Here is a 27974-nt window from a genome sequence, read left to right on the forward strand (position 1 = left end):
TATAAAGATCTCTGGCATAACCTAGGCCTGTTCTCACTTTAAAAGACAAGACCCCTTTTAATACAAAACCCAGCCTCTGAAGTGGCTTCTCTCCACCAAATCTGAAAACTGTCTTTGTGCCCTGGAGTTGTGGGAGGAGAAAAAGAAGAGAGCATGCAATTTGGAGACCTTTTGTGATTTTTTTTTTTCCTTTATCTTTTAAAATAGAGAGGTGATGTATCCCTTTTTAGCTGTGTCCATGGACTGAGCTGTAGATGTAAAATTTTTTGGCCCCTTGTTGTTGATGCTATGATGTTCTCCTACAAAGTGACCGTATTGTGAACAGCACAGAAAAAAGCAGCAGGTTGTTTCATGCTTCATCATCACCCTTCTGATTAATGATCTCTAATTTCTTCTAACTCCTCTCATACAAGGGTTCTAGCTCTGCACCTTGAAACAGATGTACAACTATGACGGTAATTAGATCAACTCCAGTGACCAAACTTGGCCCGCTCTCCCCAGAGGGATTCTCCTGTTTTGCTTACATCAGTGCCTAGGAGTAAGAGAGAGCTGTGCAGAGCAAAACATGTTATTTAGCTGGAAAAGTGGGTTCTGTTGCTGCATTGGTCTTCTAGAGAAAAGATGTGCATGCTGAAACCTTTACTAATCAAGTTCAGTCATTCAGAACAAACTAAGCTAATTGTTGTCAGTATTTCGTGGCTGCTGCTTTGCAGATGAGTTGAGGCAGCAGTGCTTTCGGCATTCTTGCATTGTTGCCCCTTATCATGAAACATGTTTTCTTGTAAAATAACTAGAGTTTCTCCATAAATATGAACGATGTGACATTAATTTGTCCACTGTTGTGAAAAGCTTTTTTTCGCTTCCATTTAATAGTGTCAAAATAGTGAAATGTTGATAGTACAATGATGCACTATTTTACAGTATTGTCAAAGTAGCGTTCAAATAAGTAATGAATCTTTGCAAGACAAGGTGGTGTCAACCCATCCTTCAGATGAGGAAAGCTGACAAAGAATGTAAAGGTTCTGCTGGAGATCTCTTAGTAGTCACAGGAAGGTGATACTAAACCTTGATCTGTATTTGAGGAGTTGAGTTTGTATCGTGCACTCTGTTTTCATAGCTGCTGTGTCTGTCTTTATGTATTCTGTATCGGTCTAATGATACAGAAGCTTCGTTCTGTCCCATAGATCAGAATTGCAAGAGTAATGTACAAGTGTCTTGCTGGAAAATATGACTAGATTTGGTTGTTTAGCAGTGAGTATGCTTGGTACTGCTTAGAATAACTAAGAAAATGTACAGCTCTGCCTCAGGTAGTCAGTGTTGTCCCAAAAAACAAATGCCCACTGTTTGAGGGATTCAGTCTTTCCCAAGACAGACCATGTGCTTAATTATTGCCTTGGTGTTCAGAGCAGAGATTGGCTTTTTAAACGATGGGATTTGCTTTGGGTTCTCATTAAATGTTTTATGCCATAGCGTGACACACGATATGCCCTGCAGTGTGTCATGTGCTATGATGCTAATCAACATTCAATACCAAAGGAGGAGAGCAGCTGCTCCACAGTCAGCATGTCTGAACAGTCCTGCACCCAGCAGGATATCGCTTAATTCACGCTAACGGATAAAGAACTGGCCTCATAACGCTTATGTAAATGAGGCTAATGATCAGGGAAAAAATGCAAACTAGTTTTCATTTATTCATAGAGGTAGATGTAATTAGAGGTAATAGCTGGATCCAAAAACTTGCTCTCCAGCATTTATGTGTCGATAGTACAAAATGTGAATGGCTTGCTCCACTGTTTGTCTCTTGTGAAGTTATTAACTTCACACAGAAGTTGAAGTATGTATGCTCTTAAATTTTCATTGAGAGAATTACAAGGCTTAATGGGAAAAAGCTACAGATAATTGCACCTCCTAAACTTACCTCAGTCATTTTCGCTGTGTGGTAGCAGATCTCTGTTGAAAATGCACTGCTGGGAGGATCAACGTATTGATTCAGTTTTTTGACCTTTTTACATTAGCTCCACTATCTTCTGTAGATTAGAGAAATCGAGAGGAGGCAACCTGTCCATTGCAGTTGTGGCAGCTAAGTAATAAGATTGTAATTAGGTATGAAGGTCTTATTTTAGCATCTAAGCTGTAGAGTACCAGCCGCCCTCTTCCGTTTCCCTGGCATTCTTCCTCTTCCTCATTCGTGAAGTCTGTTGGTCCTCTGGCAGGTGTGTCATCCCAGTGGCACAGCTGATGCCACTTGATCATTCATGTCTTGAAGAATCAATCAGTTACTGTGGTGTAGTCTAATGGTATCAAGCAGGAATTGATCTAGCTTCAATTTTAACAATTCATCATCTACTTGGGTACTTTAGGCAGTGCCAAGTGCATGCTTCTGACCCTGCACTACAAGCTGGTTTTGGCTATGCAGATTTCTCCAAGAGTAGTCTTCCCGGTGTGATGCATAGCGAAGAAGTAAATCCAGCCTTAATCTCATTTACAAGAGGAAGCTGAGTAACACTTGAGGCTCTGTGGTCCCAACACAGAGCCAGTCTGGGTTGGTATGGGCATTCCTTATTTTCTGTAGTTTAATGTGGTGCGAACTAGCTACATAAAGTTCTGCGAGAGCTGGTTTCGCCCCCGCTGAGTGGGCATCTCTCTGGACCTTTGCATGGTAACTAAGTATTGCCCAATTTTAGATATTATCTGATCAGCACACCAAGAATTGATTGAGGAAGGACTTTCTAATCCAACTGCATAATGGCACCACGTTGGTTGAGAAAGCAGTGGCAGTGCTCAAAACAAGGTCAGGAGTCTCCATTCTGTAACTGAAGTCTTCTTAATGAAATTGTAGCTAATGTACCTAGATTGTCTTTTTAAACCTTTTATCTTTTTTTTTCTTTTCCTTAATGTGCCCATTAGTAATCTGTTGAGGTCCTCTTTCTGTGAATGAAGCTTACACCAGCCTGGAGCTGTGTGTGGGATATCTGCTGATGAAAGCCAATCGTCCAAACCTAAAAAGTGATTCTTGCCCAAATCCTCACCCTGCTCTTTGTTGGAAAAAGTGTTTCTTGCTTTAAAACTTGTGCGGTGCAAGGTTTACAGTACCTTCAGAAGACTCAGATTCTTTTTATGATGTGGAAGTAAAGTCCAGGCCAGCTGTCAATCGATTGCATTTACAAAAACAATGTAATTATCACTGACTCATTACTTTTACGTATCAGGGAAGGAGAATTATGAAGGAGTACCACTGAAGAGAAAGTAGATGATGACTGAGGAGGGAGGGATGTCTGTGTAACACAAAAATCCAAAGATTACATCAAGCTGGAGAGTCATGTGTATGTGGCTGTTGTGAAACATTTATTCTCATCTTTCCTCTGCTTACTAATTGTCTGAGAGCTAATCTTGTCTCAGCAATAATTGTTGTAGACAAGAAAGCAAGTCAGGAAAATATGCAAGTTTAAAGGTACTAAATCGTCAAAAACTTAAACTAACACTAAACATACATGAATATTCTCGGGACTTTTTATAGACTCTGTATGTGACAATTGCCATTTCTCAGACCTGTAAAAATGCCATGTCTTGACAAATCACCTGTCAGACATATCTGAAGTCATATCAAGCAGCTCTGATATTCACAGGTTTTACTTAAAACCTGATTTGTCGAAATTTAGGGTTTTGCCTTGAGTTCACATTGCTATCTCAAATACTTGCTTTCAAAACCTGTTTAAAAGATACTGAAGCATTATGTAGTGGAAAGGTTGGATGTTTTTCTGCTGTCTCATCCTGAAAATGATTGATCTTTTTCCTTAGAAGTGGCAGAATTGTGGAAATTAATCTTGAACTATCTTTGTGAAAGTAGCCTGACACTTGAGCAGATTCCCTCAACCTCTGATGTTGGAACTCATAGCAACAGTGAAATGCTTCACTTCATAGTGTCTGAATGTAAATATGTTCTTAAAAATGGGGGTGGAGGTTGTCTATTCTAGAAGCATGCGTTGTCTATGGTCCTAGATTGCATTAGCACTTGTTCACTTCCATTAAATTCTGGTACTCTTTCAAAGCTAGGCATTATTACTTCAAGGCTACGCATCTGAAGGAATCCATCCTCCTGAGCAAGCTGGTAAGAAAAGCTGGGACATGCTGGCAAGCCCAGGTGGGTGTAGCTTAAAGCTCAGAGGCTGCCAGCAAAGTATCAGGTGTCAGGTATTGTCAAGCAGTTGCTGTTTCAGCAGCTGACAGTACCGTAAGGACATAAATGGATGCTTGTACAAAGGGCACTCATGTCAAGGGCACCAGTTGAGTGTTCTTAAAACAATCTTCATTTATACTGTGTGCTTCATACATTAGATTATTCATAGTAATGAAAATCCTTAAATCTTTTACTCTGAAAACATGCTTATATATTCTTAAGAGTCTGCAAACATTTCTATAAATACAGTTAAGGAAATACATATGTATTGGAGGCTCCAGACTTCTCTGTAGTAATGTCATGTTGGTGATGAGGTGAAGCTTGGTATTTAGGGGACTTAAAGTGATTTTCCCTGTTGTAGTTACAATTAAGTATCTTGCCAGTTGGTGTGGAAAGGGTAATGACTGCTAGCTAAGAAACATAATTAATTGGATTTCTATTTGAATATTTAACTGAGATCTTCACTATTATCCTACTGAAAACCAGGCATAACTCGCATCTTGAACAGACACTGCCTGCCCACTGGGCCTTGAACTTCAAGTGCAGTGGAGATGAAGAGAAGGAAAGGAGCACTTTTATGTCTCCAATCACCCGATCCTAAGCATCTAGCTCTGTGGTGAAGGGGATACTTGGAGGATAAATTTGATTCTTTGAAATGCCTTTGGATCGTGACTCCACTAGGTCTGGGGTTTTTACTGATCTAGCACTTCTTGCCTAATCTTTCTCCTCAGTTCATACCTGTGTGTCCATAATCCCAAGGGCACTTGGCAGGCAACCGAGAGAAGTGGTTTCTTCACTGCCTTTTGATGTGGTTTTGATGTAGCAGTGTAGTTATAATAGTTAGCTACTGACCAGGAGTGGGACTGTCCCCCTGGGCTTTCCTCCCATGCCCTCCCTAATACTGACAATTGCGCTCCACTCATCCTGCAATAAACCAGTTCTGGGAGCTAAACCAGCAGAGAAGAACTAATCCTACTTAAAGGGGAGGGGGAAAAAAAAAAAGTGAAGCAAAAGGAAAAAAAAAAAAGAAAGGATGTAACCTCCCAAATCAGCATTCCTCACTCTGTTAAGCGGAAAGCCTGTTTGGGTTTCCCAGAAAACGTGCTGAATCATAACCCTCCTAGGAAAAGGGACAGCAAGCTTAAACCTTGCATGTTTACCCCACATCTTATTTGATCATACACAGTTAGATTAATGTTACTAAGATGAAGTTTGTACTAAGGGCAAAACCCCCTTAATATTGATTTTTATTTGCCCAGGTATGTAAATGGGGGCTGGTTTGGTGCCCATTTGGCGGTAATGGGTTACATTACAGCACTTCCATTGGGAAACAAGACAGTGGGAATTTTTTTAGCAAGAGGCCATCTTATGGAGATTTGTAACGCATTCAAGAAAGACATGGGAGTGAGGGGGAGACCTTCATGGCTCTCATAGAAGGAACTTCAGTTAGGTGGAGGACTTTCTCTTATTCCTCTCTTTTTTTTCCTTCCCCCCCCCCCCAGGGTAGGAGAGAATAAGAAGGGGAAGGAGGAGATTTGAGTATCATTTCTGTTTTAAGGCAGTGACAAAGCATGGAAACTCATTGTAAAACTATGCATTAGTGTCTGGAGTCAGAGTGTCATTTGGGTGCTGCCTAGCCCATGACAAGCCTTCTTAAGCATGAAGAAAAAGAAACCTTATAAAAATCAAGAAACCTACAGTAACAGTAGTGGCAGAGAGCATGAGCTGGCTGGATAGAAGGGCGATGAACCTCTGTTGAGGTGGAAGCCTGCCCACCTTTGAGACAGGGTTTTTTGTTTGCTGAGCAAGAAGTGAGAGGACTGTTCACAGGCTTACCTGGCTGGGATAATTATTTCGCCATTGATCTTTCTATGCAAAAGACTGAAACACTTATCTTTTTTTGGTGATGTCTTTTGGTAGAGTTTCATGGCCTTCAGTCTTGACAGCTCGTCAATCTGGTAGTCTCTCTTTCTCTCTTGCAACTGCTGTACTAAAGAAAGCTAATAAAGGTGTAATGCATCTCATTACCCACCTGACATTTTTTACATCCTCCTTGCATCACTGTCTGCCTTGAGGATGGCCTGTGAGATTAATTTGGTAAAATAAACTAATAATTAATCTAAGCATTGTTCTCTCCTCTGTATTTGTAGTGTGCTGTGGATATGGCTTCTGGAAAACAGCAACGTAGCACTCTGCTGGGTACCTGCTTCAGTGACTGCTAGATTTCCCTCCCCCTGCAGATTTTAAGCAAGAGGAAGCTACCACAAACTTTTGCAAATCTCATCTTTGGCTTAAAACTGACTTTTGTTTTCTCTGGATATAATGCTGTAGCAGCAGTAGTAATCCTCCATGTCAAACTTTGCCTTCACTTAAACTCAATCAGTTGGGTTTTTTTCCTAAGTTTAGGCTGTTGAAAGGCATCGCCAGTGACAGGGCAGACTGAGTGTAACCAGAGCATTACTCATGCAACAAAACTGTACTCACAAAGGGTTTGAAATTTGTATTTAAATACTAGTATAAATATTTGTTTAAATACTAGTTTAAATATTAGTTTCTTTACATGGGTGCCCCGCTCATGGGGTGAGTCTCCCTTTGTGTGTGTGTATGTGTGTTGACCATAGTAGAAGAGCCACGCAGTTTGCACCATTTTCTTTTTTAATCTAAATCAATTTCCAAACCGATTTAGATAAATTGCGAGGAGTTCTTCAGAGGCAAGGCCTGAGAATGGAGCTTGACACAGATAAGAGTGACATCATTCATCATCCGCACAGGCTTTGGCACAATACTTGGCTGAAAAGTCCCTCAATAAGCAAACAGTGCATTAGCATCGGCTCTGCAACACCTTCCCGGTTGCATAATGGTGTTTGCGCTGGGGTGTTATTAAAAACCCAGGCAGTGATTCCACCCTGCGTCAGCCTCTGCTACCAGCAAAGCGTTGCAGGCACATGTTGTTGCAACGCACTTTGTTGTGCCTTGTGCAGCTTGGGAAACGGGGCGCTCATTAACCGAGGGTGTCGATGTGGGTAGGAGAGCCCTGCTCGCACCCATCAGCCGGTGGTTGCGGCGCTATCGTGGGCACCCGGGTGGTTACCTCTGTCCTGTGTGACTGTGGGCTGCGCGGAGCCAATTATGATAAAATCAAGATTACTGTCTTCAGAAAAGCCTGTGGGGTTACAAGTTTCCAGATACAGCAACAGACCTGTTGGTTCAGGAGCAAGTCTTAGCCCGATCCAACAAGGAAGGGCATTTTAATGAAACTTTAATTCTTTGCTACTGAAGCAAAGTAGGATCATGGTTTTAAAAGGTGTGTTGGTCTTCAACTCTGAAAGCATTAAGAAAAGGAAATAAAGTAAACCTCTCTTGGACATGCATTCCCAACATGCAGTAGGCTGATGCCGGCCAGTCCTCAGACCAGTGGTAGCTGGTGTAGCTCTCCATAGCAAGCTGTTCAGGCACTGTTTTCCTCGTTGATGCCTGGTTGCTGGATGCCGCGGCAGCTCCCTGTGCCATTGTTTGGTGGGTGAGAATAAAAATGAGCATTTTTTAAATTATTATTTATTTGTCTAGTACTACTTGATTGTGTCCTGATTTGTTATCTGATGTTAATATTTCCATTGGATGTTTTAACTTACTTCCTAAAGTTCTTTGGGGCATTGTCCCCGCTCTGTTGACACTGAGGCAGGCAGAGGGCAGACTGTTAGGATCACAGGGAATGCAGCAAAGAGGAGAGTGGAAACCGAGCACCCTGACTCAGTCACAAACCTGTGCTGGGCTAAAGTCATCCTTATTTTTTTAACTTGTTGCATTTCACACACATGCTTCCTTTTAATCCCCGTATCTCTCCATCTCTGTCGCATATCATCTCGTGTCTTTTACCTGCATGTCTCCTATAGAGCTGGTTTTCTCTGTATTTTTAAATGTTATTTTTAAATTGGCAAAGATTGAGACTTTGGAGCCATCAGAACTCATGAGGTCCTGCCTCCGTGCCCTTTCTTTGCAGCCTCAAAAAAGAAGATACAGGAAGACACCAGTGAGCGACACAGTCGAGAGGCCCCGATACATCAGTAACAGCACTGGTCTGCCTCTGCTCCCAGCAGTGTGTGGTGATCTGCTGTTGGTGCCAGACTCCCCCGTTTGGGTGGGCAGGAGGAAGCGATCTTGAATGGGGAGAGCACAAGGAGGTTTGACCTATGGCTGTAGGTGCTGAGTGGCACAAAGAGGGGTGGCCTTGCTCTTGTGGCTCATTAGGGTCCTTCAAGGGCATCCAGTGTGTCAGGTGTCTCCTAGTGATCATATATAGTGGTAAAATTATGCAAACTGCTCCCACTTATGAAGGCGTACTTCCACACTGATGTTCTCAACCTGTGAGAGGAGGCCTAGGGCCAGGCTTGACAAGACGTTCAAGTATCTAGAGACGCAGGTGGATGTCCACAGGGGTTTCTGAACGCACCGAAGTGAACATAGTTAAATTTCACTTGTATTTGAGCGTTATGTAAAGTGGTCTTGGAGGTCAGGCCGTTTATGCATCGGCTGGAGCAAGATCCCCTTGCCCTTGTGTTTGCAAGGCCCACGACTCCCAGTTTGCCCAGAAGAGGGAGGGAGTGAAGCTGACAACTGAGCCTGCAGCTCCACAACAGTCCGGCCTTGTAGGAGTTGGTCCTGGTTTTTCCTTGTGCTAACGCTGGCAGGTCCAAGGAGCTAAACCTGCATTTTTTCACTGGGTTGGGTTTTTCAGTAGATCAGCTCAGACCGTGGTGAAACTGCATCCCTTACTCTGGCCTCTTCACTCCCTCAGGGCATAGACCTGGGACCACTGAAGGTGGAAAGGACCTTGGTGCCATAAACACGTCCTAGAGCTCCCTGTGCTGTAGCCTGCAGGCAGGACCGTACATGGTCGAGATGCCGTCCCTAAAATTCCTGAAGGGCATACCTGCCTGCGTCAGGCTTGGGCTTTGATTTGTGCATAAACCCTTGGGGAGCAGTTGTAATTCCTGCTCCGTGGACTCCTCCTGTGCTCTCAGAAACACGCAAAACCTTTCTTGGTTTGTTTTGTTTCAAAACACGAAACCTGGTTTATTTTGAATAGTTTTCTGATTGACTTCTCTGAAAGAATTATTATTCACAGATTTTTTTTTTGTTCCAGCTTCCATTCACCTTACTGCATACTTTCACCTTTCATAGCTGACTCGTGACTTTTTATTTTAAATGAACAGGTGAGATGATGCTTAATTAAAACTCTTGGAGTGGAGGTGGTGATCATTAAAGGGTGATGATGTAGAGGGTGAACTCCTCTGTTTATCCACAGAACTAATCAGGCTTGAGAGGTGGGTGTTATGCCACTGTCCTACCCCGAGAAGCCGCCTCTGAAATACAAGAAGAGGTTAATTCGTTCTCTGCTCCTTGGTCTCTCTTCTGTGACTGGCAACAAAGGTAGCAATTACCAGTGTTATCTCAGGGGATGTTCCCTGATATGGATAATTGTGAACTGGGAAACCACACTGATACCCTTAGCGAATTTCTTACAGGCCAGAGAACACCCCTGGCCTGGTCAGTAGTACAAGAAAGGTGTTACCTAGACTAAATCTGTGCTAATACCTTAGGGTAAAAGGTTCCATATCCATTACAGGTCCCTTGAAGCATCTGATTGTTTGAAGGATCAGCTCTACCCAGCCGCAGTCAAGAATTTGTAACATGCCTTAAAGGGCAAGTTGGTTTGTGCCTGTCTTTTTCTAGCTTTTTTTTTTTTTAGGCAACTTCTGTAGCATAGTTTATGCTTCAGATAACAAGTATGTATGCTGTCGTATTTGTTGTGTAAAAATAAAAAAAAAAAAAGCATAGCAACCCATTTGTTCTTGTGGAAGCAGCCTGAATCAAAAGAGATAGTTAAGGAATGACTTTCACAATTTGCAAATGCCTAGGGGGAGTTATGATAGCTGGTTCTTTAGCCTAACGTTCAAGGGTATGGTACGATCCAGCATTGGAGCACCGAAACACAGCAATCTGAGATTTAAAAAAGAGGTTTGAAATAATTGACTACTTGAAACAATTTAACAAGGGCTGCAGTGGATTTAACAGGAGTTGTAGCAGGTTTTTCATTGCTGGTACTTTTAAATCAAAATCAAATGTTTTGTTCATGCAGACAGTAATTTTAGCAAAATCTTATGACCACGTGAGTTCACGCTAGAAGATCGCAATGGTTGTTTTTGGCCTGATAATCTTTAAGTGCATTGCCCAGAACAATATAGTACTTTGTGTGCTCAAGCCAGAAAAGTCCGGGGAAAAAAAGAGCAGTGCAGCCAACTATCTCTGTATGCCCTGAAACACTTCAGTGTCAGGGAAAGTGTTAGCAAGATCGGGGACAGTTTGACTGCCCAGTAAAGTAAGTGAATGTCTTCTTCTTTCGCTTCAGTAGGCTCCAGGTCAGGAAACTTTGCAAACTTATCTGCAGCCATTGAGTTGGTTGCGTTGCAGAAGTCCCCAAATGAGATTCTCCTTTTTGCAATGTGCTGTGCAGACGCGGTGAGCCCTCGCTGCAGGCAACTACTAAGGAAAGGTCAGGCACCCCTGGAAAAGGAGTAGACAATATATGCAAATTGTTGGTATTTAATTCAGTCGTGTAGTGGGGAAGAATAAACATTATTCCTGACATTTCCATTTTTGATTAATGATGAATGGAGTTGGCAGATGTTCAGCTGGCCACCAGATGGGGTCTGCTCCGTCCAACAAACAGAACAGAAACAGCCTGGGTCTCGTAAAGCCAGCACTGACAAAAGCTCTGACAAAATCTCTAGTTCATCCAAGTGATACGCCAACTTTGACCTCAAAACAACTTAGCAGTTTAAGAATGGAGGTAGTACAACCAGCGAAACTGCTTATGGAAGTGAAATGGGGTGTGGAAGGATTGGAGCTGGTTAATTTGCTGGAGTTTAAGCAGTTTTTTTCTGCTGCAGGAGCCACAGACTGCGGCTTTGATTTCATGGGGTTGGATCCGTGCGGGACCTCGTTCACTCACCTACGGTTGCAAGCATAACTGTAAGGTCTCTGGGCATAGCTCATGGCTCCGTCGGTTTGTGATGGGGATCGGCTGTTTTTGACGTCGTTAACCCGGGATAGGCTTTGCGACTTGAGATCAGATAGCCCGGTGTTGGTCCTGATCCATCAGCCTGCCTTTCTGTCTGGCTGCGTCTGGCGATGGTTAATCAGCACACGGGAGGGGAGGGGTGACGGCTCTTCCCGGCCCGCCGTGAAACTCGCGTGTGCCCGGCTCAGCGCCGGGGCGCAGCCCGCAGGGACGGGACGGGGACGGGGACGGGGACGTGGGGGGACCGGGATGCTTCTCTGAGCACCTCTGCCCGCGGCGGCCGCCGCGCCTTTTACCCGTCAGGGCCGGCTCCCCTTAGCACCCTGCGGGCAAAGTCATTCAAATTTAGAAGAGTGAATTTAAATTCATGCAAATTCAGTTCCTGGGGGAAGCGATAAGAGTCTGCGAAGTGCCCCGTCGCCGTCCCGCACGGCGGGCCCGGGCAGATAAGGTGCCCCCGGCCGCGGGACCTCGGGGCGGGGGGGGGCTGGGTCGCTGCTGCCCGCTGCCCCTCGCGGGGGGGGTGGGGCGGGGTGGTGTTGCCGCTTTGACCCCGCGATGCAGCGCGAATAAATTCCCTTTGATAATGACTTCCCAAGGGAGACAAAGAGCGGGAGGGAAGAGGAAAGAGGAAATTTGACCGCGGTGTTCACAGTTACACTCACGGTGCCGGAGGGGAAGCTGCCCGCCAGCCTTTGAAGCCAAACAGCCCGCCTCTCGGGGCTTTTTATGCCCACGCTGCGGGGGGCAGTAAAAGTGAGGGCTGGTAATTGTTTGCCCAGGGGCATTTAGAAAATGCCCCAGTAGCCCGGCTGTTACTTCTCCGTGCATCAGCTGGGGCTCGGACGCCTCTTTCTCACTTGCGATATGCCAAGGGAGGCAGTGATGGACATCTGCTCGCTGTGGTCCTCAGCTTCGGATTGATTTTATTTTCATTATTTTTATTTATACACAACGATCTAGAACAAATGTTTTGCCGTCCTTATCCGAGTCCTTAATTTCTCCGTGGGCTTGGATGCGCGGGGCGGCAGGACCGCGCTGGCCGGGCCGGGCAGGGTCAGCCCGGGGCGGCCCGGAGCACGGCGGAGGGTGGGGTGGGAAATCTATTTCGGGCGTAAACACGAACAAAAGCGCTGTCGCTAAACCACATGTCCGTCGTGTCCTGAGCGCAGAAATTTATTGCTTCTGCAAAAGCTTGGTTCCCCGGGTTGGGCAGGCGGCGGGGCCGGCGACCCTTCCTGCCTCGGGGTCGGTGGCGGGAGCGGCTCCCCCCTTCTCTTCCTCCCTCCCTCCCGCCCCCCCGCCTTGGGCAGCGCTCTGAAGGGAAGATCGCTGGTGGGAGAAATTCCTCCCGCTGCCTGACGGAGGAGCGGTGAGGGGCGCACGGCGTCGGGGCCGCACTCCTGCCCGCGGCGGGGGATGGCGGGGGTCGGGGGGAGCCCCCCGAGGTGGGGTGGGAGGCGCTGCCGGTGCCCGTCCGGGGTGCGTTTGGGGAGGAGCGCTCGGGAGGCTGCTCCCTCCCCGGCTTGCAGCCCCGGGGGAGGGGAGGGGAGGGGAGGGGAGGGGGGGAGGGGAGGCGGGGGGGCGGCGCAGGTAGCTCTCCCGCCGCGCTCCCAGCAGGCGGGACGAGGAGGGGAAGCGGCGGCGCCGGCCGGCAGGCACAGGGCAGGAGGAGCCCCCCCCCCTTCTCCTCCTCCTCCTCTTCTTCTTCTTCTTCCTCTTCGGCGGGGCTGTGCCTGGCGCTGGCCGCTCCTCCGGACCTGCCTAGGGAGGGGAGCCGCGCTCCGGCCCGAGGGGAGCAGCGTGCCCGTCCCGGAGCCGGGGAGCTGCGGACGCCTCGCCGGGTCTGTTGGTCTCTACAGCCCCGGGGACAGCGGGGAAAGGGGCTCGGTTTAAAACGGCGAGTGCAGCGAGGGGGCGCGGGGTCGGGTCTGCAGCGGGCATCGCCGCTCCTGCGCCTCCTCTCCCGGCTCCGCCAGCAGCCTTGCCACTATTTCGGTGCTGTGAAGAGGTAATTTGCGGTTACTTGTATCCGCTCTCCCTCGCGGCTCGTCCGCCGGAGAGGCTGGGTGGGTGCCGGTGCCTTCGCGCAGCCGGTGGGAGGCCGGAGCCGGCCCCGGAGCGGGGGGACCCGGGGGGCTGAGGGCGCCTCTGACCCGCCGTAACGTCCTTGAAACTTGGGCAGGACGGGAGAAATCCCACCTGTCCTTCAGAGAGCTCTGCCTGCTGAAGAAGGCATCGTCCCGGCTCCTCTGAGATGAACACGTATGGCTCAGCGTGTCTGTCAGAATAAACTGGGCTGTGCGCGTTTTTTTTTGTTTTTTTTTTTTTTTTACAACTCCAGTCTTGTGACTTATTGAACACTTTCTTGAAGTGTTTTCTCTGGAAACTTGTCTCAAATGAGGGCTGTGAGCCCTAACAAAGAACGGTGTTGTTCGGGAGCCAACAGGTGACGGGGTGAAACCTGAGTATATGTGTACATTGGAGTAAAGTCTGGCTGCTGTTTAAAATAGAATTAAAAAAATCAATGGGAGACTGTAAAAGGCAAGATTTCTTTCTTTCTAAATCTGTACACCCTCTTAGGGAGAGAGGGGGGAAGCATCCGTGAGAATGCCGCTTCCTCGGCTAGAGGTTTGGTTCTTGCCTAACTGCAGCGTGCGCTTGTATTTCCATCAGCGCTACACAGCGCCAAGCATAATACATCCAAATCAGATGTGTTGGCGTGGGGCGATGCTTTGTCACGGTGCTTCCTCCTTTTGTTAATGCAGGTAGCCTGTCTTTGCAGCATGGCTCGTCAAAAGAGAATACCCTGAGAAGGATCTTCAGACTTCCAGTTGGAAAAGTGATCTTTGTGCTAGGATGCTAGAGGAGGAAAGCGGTTAACTCTTCTGTCGGTCCTTGTATGCTGGCTAATGAAAGGGAAAAAAGTTCTTACTTCTAAGGTCCATCTGAAGGTCTGTTGAATGAAGAAGTATGCAGCTTCATTCCTTCCCCCACGCTGGATAGTTCATTACTCAAAGGACCCAACAGCTGAAGAAGTCGCTGTGTGCTGGTGCTGATACAAATTCTGCTCATCAACTCTGAATCCAGATTCCCCAAGTACAGAGCTGTAGAGCTGTCTATAAATACGTTACTTGTACTGTAGCTAGGGAGTGGGACTTTCTGCTCGTTTGCGTAATACATATTGGAAATAGTCTTTAAATTATTAATAGTTATTTTATGGTGGTTTATTGCTGCTGTATTACACCCTTCCTCTTCTAATGTAGTTATGCACCAGGGATTAAATAAGCAGGTGAATGGGCTGGCCATGCTAATCTTAACTCATTGAGCCTTCATTGTGAATGGATGCATGTGATATGCATCTTGTATCCCCTATAGCCTTGTTAACAAGCCTTCTAACAAAAAAGTTGTTAAACAATTTGCCCTGCAGGACAGAGTAAAACAGCAGGGGATGGGCAAGGAGATGTTTGTCTAACTGTGCTCACAAATCATGACCTCTTCTATCTGGTCAGGGGTGAACATAATCAGTGAGCTGGAAATCCTAGCACGGGGATAACCTTCATATGGGGTTCAGCAATAGCTTTGCTCTACGTTTGATATCCTAATATTTTGTGTACCAGCAGGTTTGTAATTAGGAGTGTAGTCTGTCTTTGCTTCTAAGAACTTTGTCATAATACGGTTGTTTTAATACATCAGTGGAAAAAATGTATTAATTGCTTTTCTTTTTAAATCAAATTTAGTTGTTTAATTCAATTATGTTATTCATAGTTGTCAAGCTGCCAGTGAAATGTCTCCTTGTAGGCTATGAAGCTTTTTTTGAGAGGTAGTATTTGAACAGAGCCAAAACCTCAAAATGTTCCAGAGACTTTAAGAAAGCAAAACAAAACATCCTTGCTGTGTTTTGTAGATGTCATGGCAGCAGTAGAAAGACCACCTTTCTACTCATCCCTCGGAAAGCATTTATTTTTTCAGCTGTTGTTTATGTTCATTTGAATCCTCCTTAGGATGTAATCATTTTAAACAGATCACTTTGAAGGATGAGTGCGGTTGGGGGGCGGGGAGGAAGAATCCTGTAGTTTTAAAATGCAAACCAAATTACACTTGAGCAGGAGAGGAAGGAGAACTCCTAAACAAGCAATTGCTAAAATAGTTCTGCAGATAGCCTGCTGTTAAGCTGGGCTGGTTTAGAAACCTCACTCTCAGCAACACCACAATGTTTGTGACATGGCCGTATTGATATATGGTGTACTGTCAGTCATTTTATAGCTGGCTTAACATTAGCTCTGTGGTAGCGTTTTTCTTTTAAAGTGAATGCTGCCCTTGGACTAATCTTGGTTCATTGAGATTTATGAACCTCGCTTTAAACATTTCCAATCACCTTACCTGGGGAGGAGCACCCTGACTGTAAAGTTGCGTTTAACAGTTGGAGGTGAGGTGTATTTTTCCTTTATTCTCTACCAGCCATACTTTCAGCCTGCCCTGTATCACCGGGAAATGGGCCTGTGGGTCTGTGGTTTTTTCTTGGTGGAGCTGGAGCACATGCTGTCTGAAATGGATAGGTCAAAGGTGACCCAGGCAGGATCAGCCTCCGTGGAAAAGCAGCGTGGTCTTTCTCGTACCAATGCCTTGTCTTCCTTTGGAATTAGGCAGTGCTCCTGCACTTACGTACCTTTGCTATACTTGAATTCCCAACATTATCCAGCGCTGCTTTTTGCCACGTAGAAGTAGCATGTAGCCTTAGTGTTCAAAAATCCTCAGAAAAGTTAACGAGTCGTCATGCATTCAGATTTTGGTTTGTTTCTTGTCTTTCAAGAGAAGAAAGTAAGTCAGAGAAGTTAATCTTTGATCTTACGGAGAGAGGTTTTTGAACAATCAGTAGGAACCAATTACTCAATTACCTGTGTGCCTGTGAGTGTTGGGTGTCATATGAGCGAGCCAGGGGTACACCCTGCTCGAGTGCCTGGGGACTGGCAGAGCTGAAGCTGTCTCTTTGCCTAAATGACATTTCAGATCTGCTTCCTGTGGTGTGGTTGAGGTCAGGCTGCCTAATGAAATATTGGCAAAGATGTTTCACCTAGTGACTCCTTTTATTCCTGGGTTATTGGGCAGGAGTCAGTTCTTGAAAAGTAACACTTTGAGCAACGCAAGTTCTTGTGTTGCAATGCTGTAAGAATTGGAAATACCAGCTTAGGCACAAGTGGCACATCATTGTAAACCAGATATGTACCTCTTTCTGAAGGGAAATTGTAAAACAATTCATCTGCTGCTAAGATCATCTTGGAAGGACTTGGGCTTCTCAATGACACTCACAGGGATTTTATACTTCAGAATTATTTGGGTGTGATGATGCGGGACACAAGCTGCCAACCTGAGCATCCCCATCCATCCGCAACAGTGAGCGCTGTTGCCTTTTTTTGCTACAGTGATTTCTTAACTGCATCACAGTGTTCCTCTGTCCTCCAGTTTTATACAAGCAATAACAAAAACATACCTGATGCTTGACTTCATTTCCAATAGTGTGTGGAGAGGGAAAACAGTTTTCTATCACTTGTCTTATCATTTGTTTCTGATGGAAACTAATTCAGGGGATCTAGTATGTACTGGGATGTCTGTCTTTCCATTTTAAATATATAGGATTGAGCTTTTAGGATTGAGTTTGGTTTTACTCACCTTCCTTGACAGAGATTGTAATATGGTGATGCTAAGCTCGGAAGCTGTTTTGCTAACCTTCAGTTTTTCAGCTAGAGTAAGATTTCAGAAATTTGCCTGACACCTCACAAGCTTTGTAGAAATAGCCTGCTCTCAAAGGGGAGGTTGGCAGGTTTGCTTGCCCCATCAAATATTAAATGAATCTTTTATTATAGTGCAGCTATGCAGTGTAGTAGAAGTGTGTTGGCATCTTAGCAGTGCACCAAAAATAGTGCATATGTTTTTGAACCAGAATTTTTTGGAGTAGAGTTAACAAGTGAATTTTTTTGAGCACTAGCCCAGTGGAAGAGTTAAGTAATCCCATCTCTTTTTATTGGGTGTGGGAATGTATAGACGTATTGAAAACGGGGGTAGATAGACTGTGTAATACTGAATATCGTAATTTCTCCGAGTTTGTAGCTTTGGATGCATGTGGCCACTTTTTATGGAGCAGGTTTGGGTTTACATACTGAATCAACAGAGCCTGGCACTAACCAGTGCCTCACGCTTGAAGGAGGAGAAACTACTGTTGAGTAACTAGCAGAATACTTGGGTACGCGGTCTTAAATCTTCCTTCCACCTGTGATCTAGCAGCAATTTATTTTCTCTAATATGGTGGTGATGAAATTGGAAATGTAACGTGGGACCCACCAGAAGTTTTTAGATTGCTCTCCCCTTTAGACCCCCCAGTAAGGTTATATGTCAAGGAGATTAAAATTTTCTACAGCTCAGATCTAGCACTGACAAAATTGCATCTGTGTTCAGATGAATAGGTGAAAGAATTGCCTAAAATGGGGAAGGCATAGCTCGTGTAATGTTATACTGTAAAAGCAAGCTTGTTTCTAACCCCAGTGGTTAGGAAGTCTGTCATGGTAGGATATATCCTCTCTGCTTTTGGTTATCTGTATTTCACTGAAATTTCTGGTCTGAATTTCCTAAGAACTTCTGCTAGAATTAATGTAAAATATTTATCTTAATAAGCTTTTTACTGCAGAATGCTACGGATGTTGGCGAGAGCCTTCTTTGCCAGTTGTGAGTCAAAATGATCCCACAGATATTAAGCTTTGCAGGCTTCATGAATCAACAGAAGCATCTCCCTGTAGGGTTTTAAATTAACAGAACAATCATCATGTATTTTACAGAGCCTAATCTGGCATAATTGGATTTCAGATATTTAACTGGACCGACGCCCTTCCGCTCCGATACAGCTAAAACAAAGTTCTCAGAGGAATCCAGCAGACGCTCACTGCTCTGTGCCTACCTTGTGAAAAACAGGATGCTACTTGCACAACCGTCTTTCCCCACCAATTTCTTTAGTTTTTGACAAGCGGTTGTCATGTCCTCTGTGTTACTACATTGGTGGTATTAATGACTTCAGGAAGAGCTTGTGTCGTTCCTTTTGTTAATATCTGCTCAATGAGTCTTTACTAGATATACCTACATATAACCTGTGATGTGAAACAAGCAGAAGTGTAAAAGATGACAGGTGTTAATACTGAAGTACATTGTGGATGCCAAACATGGTATTGTGTGTCTAGTTTTCTTTTTCTTGAGTAGTTTTATTTTTATAACTCTTCTAAGCACTTTTGAATTGCTTGTAGCAAGTTGTAATGATGCTTCAATCATTTATTGTTCTGGGCAACACAAGGCATACTAAACTGTTGTAAGATCATTTACAGTGATAATTAGTTGTTGCATGTTCAGATTTATTAAAGCTCTGTTAATCTCCTCCTCCAGATCAATTGCTTGATGAGCTGCAGCTGAAATATTTAACGCTTCACACTTATGCCATTGGAGATGGAGCCCAAAGCCAACAATCTCGTTTTCGGGTGTCAGCGAAGCTCAACATCTGACGATGACTCTGGCTGTGCCTTGGAAGAATATGCCTGGGTCCCCCCAGGCCTCAGGCCAGAGCAGGTACCAACTGTGCTTCTGCATTTTTAGAATAAGCCTTGTAAGGACTGTCTAAGGGAGTGATACGCTGCCTCTACAAGTCTAATTAAATTCTTATAATGTATAAAACTTAAATTCATCTAGAACTCTTCTTGTTTTGTTTCCTATTCCCATGAGGCTGTGTTTAGGGAGCTTATAATCCTTAATGCTGAGGAGTTTTATGTTCCAAAAAAAAGTTCCCAGTTAATATTTTTCAATAAATATGTGCAGCAGAGGTATGTATTGTCAAGTCTAAGAGAAATTTGCTTGCTCTTTGAAATAAGTTATTAGGTTAAATTAAAGCTCATGGCATACCTCGTGGCATTGTGCTACTTGGCCAGTACTTCACTGCACTTGTACAACTCTTTAAATAATTAGGCATTTGACATCTAGAACAGGTATGTTACTACAGTGCACATAAACGAAAGCGTTCTGTCACTGTGACAAGTAGTAATGTATTTTACGCTTGTTTAAATAGTTGTATGCCTGCCATTTGTTCATGCCAGGATTTCTCTTGTACGGTCTCTGGAGCTGACACTCGTGGGTTGGCTGGGCTGTTCCTTCCCCTCTCCCCTTTCTTCTTTATCTTTTATAACATCACGGTAATGGAAATAAAAGTGAAATTATTGATGAGCAAGTTGCTATGGGAGATCAAAATGAACTCTCATGGTATTCTTTTACTTTATGGTATTGTAACTGTGCTGAAGCTGTGTACTCGGTAATATCCAGAACTCAGACTTCAGTGTTAAATGGACAGAGTGGCTTTGTAGCGTCTGCTAACGGAGGCAGAGCAACCCTCCTTCAGCTGGCAAGCTAATACAGTCTATAGTTATAAAGGTGCAGAAGATGTCTCCTTTTTGCTATGCAGAGATTTTTTTAATCATGAATAAAGTAACAAGTCAGTAGGGATGGCAAATAATGGGCTATTTTTAGGGAAACTCTTTTTATCACTTAAGCATATATAAGAATCGTGATGAATCAGACGTTAAGGCAAACAGCAAGCTAACTTTCTACCAGAACAATTAAATGCCCTAAAATATGCTCATAATCCAGCTAGCTCAAACTCACTAAAGACTTTTTCCGAGAAGAATGACTTACTTTCAGGACAGTGCAATAAACTTGAGAAAAGGGCATAAAGTATCTTTAAAGCTTCAACTCTTACTGCATGTTTACCTTTTCCTGAAGCTTCTTGAAATACAGTCAGTGGGCTTACAGTAGACTTCTGATGTTTAAATTTTGGTTAAATGAAGACCAAGTCATGTTTCGTACAACTTTTCCCATATAATTTTGATTGCTTCCTGAGCCAAGTGACTGATTACTGCTTCTTTTTCATCTGTCTTGCACAGTAATAAGCTGTTGACCTGAGCGTTATTTAAATCTGGATGGCAAGTAATATTTTTGCCAATAGCCAGCTCTTATTTACAGCCCCAGGCCTCGTGACAAGCTGGAAGCTGCATAGGAAAAACAATAAATCTGTAGCTGTTCCACAAAAATATTTTTTGCCATTGGGCTTTGTCATAGTGTTCATTACAGCTTTCCTGTCATAATTTTCTTCTGGGGGGGGGGGGGAAAAAAGTGAAGATTGATAGGTGTGTACGCCTAATATTGATTTCTTTATCAAAAACATGCAGCCTCTGAAAATTTCATAGTTAATTTGCATCTGATTGAAATGTGGCTGGATTCAGCCTCCTCCCAAGGGAAGGATGTTTCCACCTTCTTACCAAAGCCCACATGGAAGCAATGAAAGCTGATGCTTTGGGTGAACCTGATCAGCAGGAGACTACAAAACAGCTTTTGTCTCAACAATGTGTAAAATGCAGAGAGCAAATTAAATTTGTTTATATAGTGGCTGTTTTCTGGAAAGCTTCATGCCTTGTGTGGTAAATTGCAGAGGGAAACTTGGAATTTCCACGGGGTTGTTGACCAGCCCTGAAGGGGGTGGGAATAATGAGAACATTAAATGTGCATAATTTATGATACCCCCCTAATTGTCACTGCAAATTGCATTCCAGAAAAGCAATTCAGCAGCTGGGTGCTAGTTTTATCAGAGACAATTCAGGTTTGCTGAGCTGGTTCATCTGGGTCTCGTATTTTCAGCACAAACCCTGTCACAGGTCTAATGTAGCGTAACCTTCTTCCTTCGTAAATGAGACCTGAGATAAAACAGTAGCTGAAGGACGCTTGCAGTGCTTGGGTGATGTGTCCCCCTCGGTCTGAACTCTGCGTTCCTCCTGGTCAGGTCCAGCTGTATTTCGCCTGCTTGCCAGAGGAGAAGGTTCCTTATGTTAACAGCCCTGGAGAGAAACACCGGATTAAACAACTTCTCTATCAGCTGCCACCCCACGATAATGAGGTAAATACCGAATTTAGGATGCACCATCAGGGCTTAGGTCTCCCTGGCAGCTTTTACGTGGAGAATTACCTACCTGTGTATTTATTACAAGCCTAAACCGCGGCCTGCAGTGGCATCTGACCTATAAAGCAGCACGGTGTGTACACTGAGTCCATTGTTTAGCTGTCCGGTTGGATTGTGTGCAGATAAGAGCTGTCTGGAAGGACACTGCCTTTGCTTGTTAGGGAGGCTGGTGTCACTGCAATAAACTTAACACAAGTTGGTTTTATAGTGTTTGCAGCCACCCACCAATTACCAGGAACCTACAAATTCCTGGAATTGCATTGTAGCACACAAAAAGGATGCTTTGTGATAGTAAAAGGTTTGCATCTCAGATATGCAGTGTAATTTGGAGCAGAAGTGGAAATAACAAACAAGCTCTTTGTAAGGAAAGGGGGCGGGGGTGTCAATACTTAAGATCTTGTGTATACTGCAATACTTAGTTGTGGGCACTTAACCATAAATCTAAAGGACAATGTTATGGCTGATTTAGGTTCATTCCATTATTTTAGGATAGCAGCAGGTTTTGGTTTGGCTTTTTAAAATCTTATTTCTTGCCTAGACAACTTCTTAGTTTAGTATGGTGGTTTTTTCCCCTGTAATGCAAAATCTCGCTGTGTACTACTTTTGTATTATGCCATATTAGCTAAATATTAAGATGGTAGAGAAGACGAGTTGGAAAAGTTTAATGATGATTGCCAGCACACCTGATGAATTTCTTGCATATATGCACTTACTTATTAATCTGTTACTTTAAAAGCTCAGTATCTAAAATAAGTTCTCTTGTGTTTTCACTGGAAGGTGAGATACTGCCAGTCTTTAAGTGAAGAAGAAAAGAAGGAACTGCAGATGTTCAGTTCTCAGCGCAAGAAGGAGGCACTCGGCCGAGGCACTATTAAGCTACTCTCAAGAGCAGTGATGCATGCGGTTTGTGAACAGGTAATACTACTGGTGCCACAAGCCAGCTAGCGGGCTGAATAATGTAAAACTACAGTATCTCAATATTACGTGTAAGCTTATCTCTGTCTATGTCGGAACACCAAAAAAAAAAAAGAGTATTTTTGAAACTGTAAATAGAAAGAAGGTAGTGCTTGCTTAAGTAAAACACAACCTTTGCTACTGGGAATGAACTGAATCCTTGATATATTTCTACTCCAAAAAACCTGTTGCTGACTCATACTAAAGTAATGACAAATGAAAAACAGGCATATGCTTAAAAATGTTATTATGTATAAGATAAACTTCTGTTCGCAAAAGTTTTGTTGATGCATGGAATTTGTCTAGACCAAAATTGAGAATATTTTTTTGCCTCTTGTCAGAATTTTGGAATAAAATCTGCATATTGGGTTTGGTGTTTTAACTTAGTTTAAATGCTAGAAGCTAGTAGTTTGGGACAGGAAGTGTGTTCACTTTCTGGTTTTGTTCCTAGTGTGGTACAAAAGTAAACGGCGGTGAAGTTGCAGTTTTTGCCTCGAGAGCCGGGCCTGGCGTGTGCTGGCATCCCTCGTGTTTTGTGTGCTTCACATGTAACGAGCTTCTCGTTGACCTTATCTACTTCTACCAAGATGGAAAAATTCACTGTGGCAGACACCACGCTGAACTTCTCAAACCTCGATGTTCAGCCTGCGATGAGGTAAATAATTCACATTTTACAGCCAATCTACACTCCTGTTGTTCAGTTAACAAACTGCATCACTTGGGCAATTACTAACTTCAGATGCATTCGTTTAAGGAGTCAGGACTCTGCTGCATAGATGTGTTTGAAGGCTGGAGGGTGTTTCATTTCTTGTCAAATTGGCAATATTACGAGCAGTATGATGGTATTTGGAAAGCACATGCCTGTTTGTATTTAGAATTGAATCTTGTAGATTGAATTAGAAAAAGGATCTGTACAAATATTCCAGAATATCATCCTGATAGCAGCTTCTTTAATGGTTGAGTTCTTATGTTCTCATTTATTTTTTTTTACTTTAAAAAGTACAGGGTTTTTTTTGTTTTGTTTTCTTATAGAAAAGGTCAGAATGCCACAGTTGCTATTGGACATTGTTGTTTCTGTCTTTGTATTCAAAAGGCAGCTAAATAAAAATAAATTTAGTGTGTGAACTGCACAATTAGGATATTTTGCATGCTCTAACTCCCAAGGTGACGTTTTGGCCACTTAACTAAAAGTTTACTTTTTTTATCTCTGAAAAGATCATTTTTGCTGATGAGTGTACAGAAGCTGAGGGTCGCCACTGGCACATGAAGCACTTCTGTTGCCTCGAGTGTGAAACAATCCTGGGTGGACAGAGATACATCATGAAAGATGGGCGACCATTCTGCTGTAACTGTTTTGAATCTCTCTATGCGGAATACTGTGAGACCTGCGGGGAACACATTGGTAAGTATGTCCTTTTTAAGCATTAAACTTACAAATTAAGGGAAAGCCAATTTATGAAATTATTTCACATTCCAGAAGTGTGGATTATGCAAGTACTTTTTTAGAGAAACCCAAAGCATTGCTTTTTCTCCCTTTCCAGGTGTTGACCATGCTCAGATGACCTATGATGGACAGCACTGGCATGCCACAGAGACTTGCTTTTCTTGTGCTCAGTGCAAGACCTCTTTGCTTGGTTGTCCTTTCCTTCCGAAGCAAGAGCAGATTTACTGTTCAAAAACCTGCAGCTTGGGAGAGGATGTTCATGCCTCCGACTCTTCTGATTCTGCATTTCAGTCTGCTCGATCCAGAGATTCCAGGAGGAGCGTTCGCATGGGAAAAAGCAGCCGGTCAGCCGACCAGTGCCGCCAGTCTCTCCTCCTCTCACCAGCCCTCAATTACAAATTTCCTGGCCTTTCAGGCAATGCTGATGATACTCTTTCTCGTAAGCTGGATGACTTAAGCCTTTCAAGGGAAGAGGCAAGCTTTGTTAATGAAGACTTCTGGAAAGGAAGAGTAGAGCAAGAAATGCCTGAAGACCCTGAAGAATGGGCTGAACACGAAGACTACATGACTCAACTTCTTCTGAAGTTTGGTGATAAAAGCCTCTTCCAGCAGCCCGCTGAAGTAGACATTAGATCAAGCGAACACTGGATTTCTGATAGCATGGTCAAGAGCAAGCTGGACTTGAAAAAAAATAATCCAAGCCTAGCAAGTAAGAAGTATCAGTCAGACATGTACTGGGCCCAGTCACAAGATGGTTTGGGTGACTCTGCCTATGGCAGCCACCCAGGCCCTGCCAGCAGCAGGAAAATCCAGGAGCTAGACATGGAACACGGGGCGTCAGGATACAAACATGACCAAACACCGTGGTATGGAGGTTCACTTGAATGTTTGTCTGATCTGAAACAGCAAGAACAAAGTGTTCGAGACTCAATGGATTCTTTGGCTTTGTCTAACATAACAGGTAATGGGGGCAAAAATAACTGGTTTTGATGGAGAGGTCAACCAAAGCATGCATGTTGGAGTATTTTGAACTTCTCGTATCTGTGATTTCTAAAAAGCTTTAGTAGCAAGAGATGCATGTAAAGTAGGCAATAGCTTTTATCAAGCACATATTCTTCCACAAGATACATTTTTGCTACTTAAATTCTATTTAAATTCTTCTCCTTTCCTTTTGAATTCTCTTTCCTTTGCTTATAACAAAAAAATCCATAATGTTAAACAAAGTAAGAATGGTCTTGAACTATGCATTTGTTTATACAAACCACGGCGTTAAGCAAATGAAGATACACTTTTTTTTTTTCCATACCTTAAGTACAAGAAGTTGCATTATATACTAGGATGATGTTAAAGATAATCTGCAAAACACTTTAGGTAATTTCCTGATTTGCTTGTAAAAATATGTAGAAAATGTGAAAGGATGGTAACCTTCTTAGCCTTAGGAATTGAGGTTTATAAGATTAACTTTCTCCATTGACTAAAGAGAAACTGATGATCCACTTTTGTGAACCTCCTTGTCAAACATGATTGAAATTAGCCAAAGGAATAAAAGTCAGATATGCAAGTGTCTGTGTGTGTGTGCGCGTGTGTGTGCATGTGTGTGTGTTAACCTTCCTTTCCTATTTCCCTACAAAAAAAACCAAACCTGAGAGTAAGGTATGAGAGACCCATTTTAAAAGTTGTCCTGTCCTCTCCTCCATTCCTTTCCATTTGTAAGCTGAATTATTGTAGCTACTTGTGTAGCTCAGGCCCGACCACATGCTGCATTGCCCGAACAGTAACGAAGGAACTGATGAGGGGAGCTAGGTTCAGGGAGGAGGAGGAACTAGAGATATTGCACCTGGGAAGGTCACAGGGCAGATGATGCTGCTGTTGTGGGAACGAAGGATCGTTGGACACAAACCTGGAGTAAACCAGGCCAGCTTACTGCTGATGATTTTTGGAGGGTAAGGATCCTTCTTTGCGAGGCAGTAAGCCTGGCTTTCCTGTAGCAACAGCTGGAATATTGATTTTTAGCAATATCAGAAACATGAAACATTTTAGCCTTAAAAATGGCAAGCGTGGACTGTAGAATAACTTTAAGTAATTCTTTTTTTCTTAGAGGCTTAGGTGTATGCGTGTTAGAGGTGTTTAAAAATTTTAAACTCATTAAACTTCTTCCGCTCTTGATGCCCTAATGTTAGCTAATTCTTTGGTAATCAGAGCTAATACTTAAATATTTTAGGTCAAAACAAAGCTTATTCTTCTGTGAAGCTAGTCCTTTTGGTAATAGTTCCAAAAAACACTAATAAGGTCTGCTTTACTGAAAAGAAACGTTTAATATTTTGTTACAATACTTATCTCTTTTGATAGTCCTCTCATTTTCTTTTCCTCCTTTCTCCATTCCCACCACAGGGGCTTCAATGGATGGAGAAGGCAAGCCACGGCCATCTCTCTACTCTTTGCAAACTTTCCAAGAACTGGAGGTGGAGGACTGTGAGAAAATGAGCAACATGGGAACTCTGAATTCTTCCATGCTCCACCGGAGCACAGAGTCCTTGAAGAGTCTGAGCTCAGAGTTGTGTCAGGAAAAGGTCTTGCCAGAGGAAAAGCCAGTGCATATGCCTGTACTGAGAAGATCTAAATCCCAGTCTAGACCACAGCAAGTGAAGTTTTCAGATGATGTTATTGATAATGGAAGTTACGAGAATGTTGAAATACGTCAGCCTCCAATGAGTGAAAGGACTCGTAGGCGTGTTTACCATTTTGAAGAGCGTGGAAATCGGCCTTCTCATCATCGTAGAAGAAGCAGGAAGTCTCGTTCAGATAATGCACTTAACTTGGCCACAGAAAGAAGATGCTCTCCAAGAGAGAGATTTCGTTATTACTCCCCTCAGGATCATGAAAAATTTATTCAAAATAGAAGCTCACGTGAGATTCGAGCATATATTCAAAATGCAGAGCTGTATGGACAATACGCCCATACTAGGTCTGATTATGCACTGCGGAATCAGGTGGTTGATAAATTTTTTGGATTGTATGGTGAGGAAGATGACTCCTGGTGTTCAACTTCATCCTCATCGTCCGATTCCGAAGAGGAAGGATATTTTCTAGGACAGCCAATTCCACAGCCACGATCACTGAGATATCCATACTACACAGATGACCTTTCTGGTCCAACTACTGCGTTATCTAGTTCTCAGTTTGGACAAAGGACAACCAAATCAAAGAAGAAGAGGGGACACAAAGGAAAAAATTGCATCATTTCTTAATTTGTTTTTAGCAGTTGGGAAGACCAGTCAACTCTGTAGCTACAGTTTGAACCACATCTTTTTATATTAATAATTGTACTTAGGCAAGTTGCTAAGGTTCTTAATGCTTTGCCAGTGTAAATGATAACCCTGCCAGAGTTTACATTGTACAAGTAACGTTCAGAAATGTCACCATGCCAAATCATGATCTGCTCAGATGTTGCTAGGTTTACGTAGTATGTTTCAGCTGTCAAAATACTGTTACTGCAGTTCTTGCTACAGACTTTTTGTAGACATTTTATGTTACGCTCGCTATTCACCTGTGTTGAATTATCTGAGAGAGGGATTCAACAAAGATGAATACATAAAATTGTCAGTCCTGTGCTGTAGCTATACCCACACAGGGTGATCTTTGACTTTTTCCTCTTACCACCAAGAAAAAGAAGGCTCAATACTGTGCCCATTCTTCATCGATCAAGATCACTCTTCCTCTGTCAAGTTTCCTTACAAAAACTGGAATTTTTTTTTATTTGGGAAAATGCTCCTTTTCCAAAGAGTCCACTGTTAAGGAGGCAGAAATCACGATGTGGGAGCTGAAATGCTTGAGGCCTTGGTGTATCCTAAAGCAGCAGTAAATGGTTGATACGTTTAACTTCCATGTTTTTCCCTCCGCAATTTTTTAAGAGTTCCATTCCTCTGTAAGGGGCTTTTTTGTGCCTGTTTGAAGGAAGATATTAATTCAGCTGCTGGAATTGGACTTAGCTGCCAATGAGTGATGATGTTTTTTATGCCGTGCCCCCCACCCCCCAGCAGTGAGAGAGAGGTACAACTGCTGGAGTCCTTTGCTCAGGCATGTAACCCCATTTAAGTCAATGAATCTACTTACGTAACAAATACTTTCATAAGGGCTTAAAGGATTAGGCTCCAGAATTGTGTCTTTTCAAATGCATTATCCAGGTTTTAAAATGTATTAGCTGCAATTCTAAATCAAAAAACATTGATATTTATAATGTAGTATTTCATAGGCTAAAATGTATTCATAATTTAACAGTGCA

General features: G+C 43.4%; 1 protein-coding gene across 2 annotated transcripts in view; it reads left to right on the plus strand.

Annotated features, from left to right (window-relative positions):
* Nucleotides 1-27575, plus strand: part of PRICKLE1 (prickle planar cell polarity protein 1) — a 66659-nt gene extending 39084 nt beyond the window's left edge. The window contains exons 1-8 of one of the 2 annotated variants that reach the window (XM_050912886.1): nucleotides 13211-13269; nucleotides 18684-18863; nucleotides 21118-21231; nucleotides 22072-22209; nucleotides 22700-22903; nucleotides 23464-23650; nucleotides 23790-24653; nucleotides 26084-27575. In XM_050912886.1, coding sequence (XP_050768843.1) covers nucleotides 18732-18863; nucleotides 21118-21231; nucleotides 22072-22209; nucleotides 22700-22903; nucleotides 23464-23650; nucleotides 23790-24653; nucleotides 26084-26940 — 2496 coding nt within the window. In that variant the 5' untranslated portion in view covers nucleotides 13211-13269; nucleotides 18684-18731 and the 3' untranslated portion in view covers nucleotides 26941-27575. Of the gene's footprint in view, nucleotides 1-13210; nucleotides 13270-18683; nucleotides 18864-21117; nucleotides 21232-22071; nucleotides 22210-22699; nucleotides 22904-23463; nucleotides 23651-23789; nucleotides 24654-26083 lie in introns of those variants that run through there. The other variant, XM_050912879.1, reaches the window with a different exon arrangement.
* The last annotated feature ends 399 nt before the right edge of the window (nucleotides 27576-27974 follow it).

The sequence above is a fragment of the Gymnogyps californianus genome, chromosome 1 (genome assembly GCF_018139145.2).
Source record: "Gymnogyps californianus isolate 813 chromosome 1, ASM1813914v2, whole genome shotgun sequence".
Taxonomy (NCBI): Eukaryota; Metazoa; Chordata; class Aves; order Accipitriformes; family Cathartidae; genus Gymnogyps; species Gymnogyps californianus.